Below are 6,121 nucleotides of genomic sequence, written 5' to 3' on the forward strand. Positions count from 1 at the left end.
TAGATGCCTGAAGTCTTGGATCTGGGGGCCAGCTCATAAAGTATAATAGGTAAAAGGCTGAACCTACAACCACTGGCTTCCAGGAGAGGATGCATGGAATTAGTCTTCCTAGTCAAAATTGGGGCTTAGCCGGGTGGTGGTAGCGCACACCTTTAATCCCAATACTCAGGAGGCAGAAGTAGGTGGATCTCTGTGAGTTCGAGACTAGTCTGGTCTACAAGAGCTAGTTCCTGGACAGCCTCCAAAGCCACAGGGCAACCCTGCTGAGGAACCTCCCCCCAAAGGAAAACAGAATTGGTGTTTTGCCTTCTTAATTATTTTATGCAGAAGCCTACTCAGCCGTTTTAGTTTTAGGAAAAGAAGCTCAGAGATTAGGAGATAAAAGATATTTATTTTACTTCTGAAAACAAACAGCTTATCTTAAATAAGAATCTTGCAATTCAACCGGGCGTTGGTGGCGCACACCTTTAATCCCAGCACTCGGGAGGCAGAGGCAGGCAGATCTCTGTGAGTTCGAGACCAGCCTGGACTACCAAGTGAGTTCCAGGACAGCCTCCAAAGCCACAGAGAAACCTTGTCTCGAAAAACCAAAAAAAAAAAAAAAATCTTGCAATTCTCTTTGTTTGTGCCAAGGTAATAAAAATTTTATTAAAGCTGGGTGTTAGTGCATGCCTTTAATCCCAGCACTTAGGAGGCAGAGGCAGGTAGATCTCTGTGAGTTTGAGGTTACCCTGGTCTACAAAATGAGTTCCAGGATAGTTAGAGTTACACAGAGAAACCCTGTCTTGAAAAACCAATAATAATAATAATAATAATATAAAATAATGATTTAATTAGAAAAATAAAATTATTGTATCCTATTTTCACTTAAAATATGTCTGAGGTATCATAGTTATTTTTATACATACCTTAATTGTGAGTTCTTGTGTCACAGTAAGGAAGGAAGTTAGTGCTGTTTCTGTAATTTCTAGATTAAAAAATTATATTTGTTTGTGTGTGCCTGTGCATGCATGTGTGATGTGTGTGTATGTGTATGTATATGGGCACATGTGTGCCACAGCTTTCACATGGATGCCAGAGAAAACTTGTGAGGCAGTTAGTCTTCTCTTTCCACCATGGTAAGTTCTGGGGCTCAAACTTGGGCTTTCCTGTTGGAGGCTGTGGAGATATATAGCATATGGCAATTAAGAATTCAGGTGTCAACCCACTAGACTCTGATGGAGATACTCCTGTCTAGCAAGGACTACAGGGCCACTGACTCTGAATACCGGTTGCCCGAATGTGCCGTTTCTCTCATGTGCTGCTTCATTTCCTCCCTAGGATAGCCTTGGGTGTTTTCCCACTGCTTGTGTGTTTATCTCATGAAACTCTCTTATCTGCTGGACACATACTTCTGTTGGTGGTCAAGAGGATGACTTTTCATTTAGCTATATAGTTTTGATACATAGAATATATACTGCGGCATGGTTCATAATGGGATGTGTTTGTTTCACAAGGACTATGGACACTGAAAAGCCTGTCTTGTTCTTTTGCTCAGACTAACTGCAGATAACTAGCTGACTTTCACCTCAGCAAGTTCAAATTAGACTAAAGGCCTTTTATAAATAGATCATAAGTTTGAAACCTTGCAGCTATGTACAAGGTCAGAACCACAGATGTCCAACCAAGGTTACTAAGAAAAATATGACAATTCTTCACTTGCCAGTCTACTACAATGGTTCTGAGTATCACCGATTTTAAATTATTTTTTGGAAAATACATAACTTGCCATTGTGAGGTAATCTTTTCTGGCATGGAAATATCTGTCTTGTGTGGTACAAAAGGGATAAGGGAAGATGTAAATCAGGAAAACCAGCAGAGAGAAAAACAAAATGAAGAATTAAGCTTCGGCCCTCAGAAAGAAGTTTCCTGTGTGTGCAGCTGTGCGGATGTCACACCTCCTTTCCAGTTCCTCTGACCTGCTCAAAGCTGCTCTTTGAGTGACAGGTTTAGCTGAAAGTGGGTCCAGGAAATGTTTCACTGCATGAAGCGTCCCACCAGTGTGTGGCAGCACTGAGCACTGCTCCATGCACTGGTTTAGTAGTCTGTCTTGCTTAAGGTTGAGATACTTCCATATTCACAGCTTCACTGCCTAACCTAAAGTTCAACTACTGTAACACACTAACTCCCCTAAATGGATCATATGTGAAGCACATCACATCCTTTCCACCCCGCCTCTGCCCTTATTCTTCACTATAGTTAATGGGTGGATAAAATGCAGACTCAAAGCTTATAGTCACAGTACAGTTCAGAGAACGACTTAAAAACCAACTGTAGATGAGTATAGTGACCTATAATCTGAGTACTTGGAAGGTCCCCACAAGTTTAAGGCCAGCCTGGATCAAATAGTGAGGTCCAGACCTACAATATAGAGTAAGACACTGTCTCATAACCAAATAAGTAAAGTAAAATACATGACAATTTAAAAAATAACTTTTAGAGGTATGCTGGATAAGAGTTTGATCTGTTTCCTACTTCTATTACATTGATCACAGGATTTAATATCCCCAGAATGCCTTTTTCTTCATAGAAGTAGGGAACTGATAAGCTGTGAATAGAAGTACAGCACTTACAAGCTCTTAATAAGCAGCAAGGCTGAGGCCATGCAAATGGCTCAAGACATCTGCCACCAGTTCAGTCCCCAGCATCCTCACATAAGGTGGAAGATGTACTATTTTTATTTATAACATTTATAATGCAGCAGCAGTTTGAGTTGAGTTTCAATAATGAAAATATGGCAATGACATAAAGGTCTGGATGTAGGTGATTAAAGGAAGATGAGACAGCAGATGATTGGACTCTGAGATGGGAGTAAAAGAGAGACTTCAGTTAGGAGATGGTGTAGTCAGATACACAGTCTGCTTATAGAATGGACAGTACACAGAGAGACCATCTTTTTAAAACATTTATTGTTATTTTTTATGTGCATTGGTATTTTGCCATGGAACTAGAGTTGTGAGCTGCCACATGGGTGCTGGGCATCGAACCCCGGGTCTGGAGGAGCATCAATGCTCTTAACACTGAGCCATCTCTCCAGTTACCAGACAATCTTTTAATTATTTGTTTTAGACTTGTTCATTTAATTCATGTGTGTTTTGCCTGCATGCATGTCTGTGCACTACATGCATGTCTCGTGCCTACAGAGGCCAAAGGACGGTGTCAGATCCCCTAGAACTGGAGTTACAGATGGTTGTGATTTGCCATATGGGTGATGGCAATCAAACTTGGGTCGTCTGTAAGAGCAGTCAGTGATTTTAAACCCTGAGGCATCTCTTCAGCTCCCCCTCACCTTTTCTTATATGGTTTTCTTTGTATTTCTCCAGACAGATGAAACCTAACTTGCTGGCACCGGTTTATTCTAATTGTCTTTGTTATTACAGGGAGGTCCAGAACATCATCCTAATTTTTCAAACCCAGGAAGCCCAACAGACAGACTTCCAGATGTGACTTCCTTCTACATACATATCATAACATGTATAAACAAATCCCAAACAAAAATGCAGCCCACTCATAGAAGCAATGGCATATGTAGGGTTAATATAAACATCTCTGTCTCCTTCCTTTGAGACTGAGAGGAGACAGCATAGGTGTCCCTTAGGCCCTACCTATTTGTTTCTTTTCCACATTGAACACTGCCCAGATAACATAAAAGGGCACGGAAGTAACCTGTCGGAGGTCCCTCTCCTCCACTTGTCATTTTTGCCCTGCTTGTAGGTTTTCTGTGTATCTGTCTAGCATACTTTCTTCTTTTTCTTTGGCTTGATTCACAAGATTAGGTGAGTGCTGGCTCTTTGAATGGGTTAGACTGTTGAGAGAATGCAAAAACAGATTGGGGTTTTTCTGAGACTCTAGCTCAGTGGTTCTCAACCCTCCCAATGCTTTGACCCTTAAATCCAGTACCTCATGCTGTGGTGACCCCAATCATAAAATTGTCTTCATAGCTACTTCATCACTGTAATATTGCTACTGTTATGAATTGTAATGTAAATATTTTTGGAGATACAGGTTTGCCAACATGTTGAGAACTGCTACTCTATAACGTGTCCTTTTGGGTGGTGAAATCTTTGTTTTGAACAAAAAAATTTTTTTGAGACAGGGTTTCTCTGTGCAACCACTGTGGCTGTTCTGGAACTAGCTCTGTAGACCAGGCTGGCCTCAAACTCACAGAGATCTGCCTGCCTCTGCCTCCCAAGTGCTGGGTTTGAAGGTGTGTGCAACCATAACCTGGCAAAAATCCTAACCTATAGTGTTACAACTCCCAAGAGTCAAGATATATACACTTGTAGATTGTACGGTGTGGTTGAAACTAACTCTCCTCCTCTTATTTTTAAGTAAAGGACCCCTGAGTAACAGCTATAAGGGGCCTTTTCTAATTTAAATTTTAGTTACATGTGTGATTCAGCATCTTGTTGGAACTCAACTTGTATTTACTGATCTGAATCAGGCTACTAGTTAGCAATACAAATTTTGTCCTCAGAAATCTAAGAGCCATAGTCTTTAGGTAGTTTAGAAGCAAATAGTTGTTTGTTTTGAGGCATAAATAGATATTTTGCAATGACAGAGTGACCATGCAAGGATTAACCAATTGTGTTCATAAAAACTGCCACCTGCTAACTTGTGAAACGTGTCTTTTAATCTGTTGATATACACCAGAAACCAGGGTATAATATAGAATGCAGATAGTCTGAAATGCTCTCTAGAATCTATATGCCAATTGTATGGTAGCTGGAAGAACAAAAGATTTTTTCCCTTAGATGGAGTAACCATGGAGTGTCTGGGATGACCTGATACATGGACATTCCTGTGGTCACTGTCAATCATTTATCACTTCAAAAAGTCATAGTGGATGACAAATTACTTCAGGAGTCCATAATGTTACTTGATTTGAAGTGAGTGACTCAAGTGATGCTGATTTTTTTTTCTGAGACAGGGTTTCTCTGTGTAGCTTTGGAGCCTATCCTGGCACTCGCTCTGTAGACCAGGCTGGCCTTGAACTCACAGAGATCCACCTGCCTCTGCCCACCCTCCCAGTGCTGAGATTAAAGGCATGTGCCACCAATGCCCAGCCATGCTGAATGATATTATCATCTCTGTTCTTAGGTCGTGAGGCTGAGAGACAACGTGGCCTGCCATGATTGCCTTTAATGTGAGCAGTTACAATACAGGGCTCTTCCTTTTGGTGGGTATCCCAGGCTTGGAACAATTCCATGTGTGGATTGGCATTCCCTTCTGTGTGATCTACATCATAGCTGTGATGGGGAACTGTGTACTTCTCTACCTCATCAAGGTGGAAAGGAGCCTTCATGAGCCGATGTTTTTTTTTCTGTCCATGCTGGCAATGACTGATCTCATCTTGTCCACAGCTGGTGTGCCTAAAACACTCAGTATCTTTTGGATGGGGGCTCGAGAAATCACATTCCCAGGCTGCCTGACGCAAATGTTCTTCCTCCACTATAGTTTTGTCCTGGACTCAGCCATTCTAATGGCCATGGCATTTGATCGTTATGTGGCCATCTGCTCACCCTTGAGATATGCTACCATCTTGACTCCCAAGACTATTATCAAGATTGTTGTGGGCATCTCTTTTCGAAGCTTCTGCATCATCTTGCCAGATGTATTCTTATTGACACGCTTACCTTTCTGTAGGACACGCATCATACCTCACACATACTGTGAGCACATAGGTGTTGCCCGGCTGGCATGTGCAGATATCTCCATCAACATCTGGTATGGATTTTGTGTTCCCATCATGACAGTCATCTCAGATGTGGTCCTCATTGCCATCTCCTATACCCTCATCCTATGTGCTGTGTTTCGCCTCCCTTCCAGAGATGCACGTCAGAAGGCCTTGGGCACCTGTGGTTCCCATGTCTGTGTCATCCTCATGTTTTACACCCCTGCCTTTTTCTCCATCCTTGCTCATCGCTTTGGACACAATGTATCCCTCACATTCCACATCATGTTCGCCAACCTCTACATAGTTATTCCACCAGCAATGAACCCTATTGTCTATGGAGTGAAAACCAAGCAGATCAGAGAAAAGGTCATTCTTTTATTTTCTGCCAAGAGAACAGAAGGTTGA

General features: G+C 41.8%; 1 protein-coding gene across 1 annotated transcript; it reads left to right on the forward strand.

The window, feature by feature from the left end:
• The first annotated feature begins 5,170 nt into the window (after positions 1–5,170).
• LOC101844086 (olfactory receptor 52H1) lies at positions 5,171–6,121 on the forward strand. The gene has a single exon (XM_005087273.1). It carries the CDS (start codon positions 5,171–5,173, stop codon positions 6,119–6,121), a length of 951 nt encoding a protein of 316 aa, XP_005087330.1.

The sequence above is a fragment of the Mesocricetus auratus genome, unplaced genomic scaffold, assembly GCF_017639785.1.
Source record: "Mesocricetus auratus isolate SY011 unplaced genomic scaffold, BCM_Maur_2.0 Super-Scaffold_4256, whole genome shotgun sequence".
In the NCBI taxonomy this organism is placed as follows: Eukaryota; Metazoa; Chordata; class Mammalia; order Rodentia; family Cricetidae; genus Mesocricetus; species Mesocricetus auratus.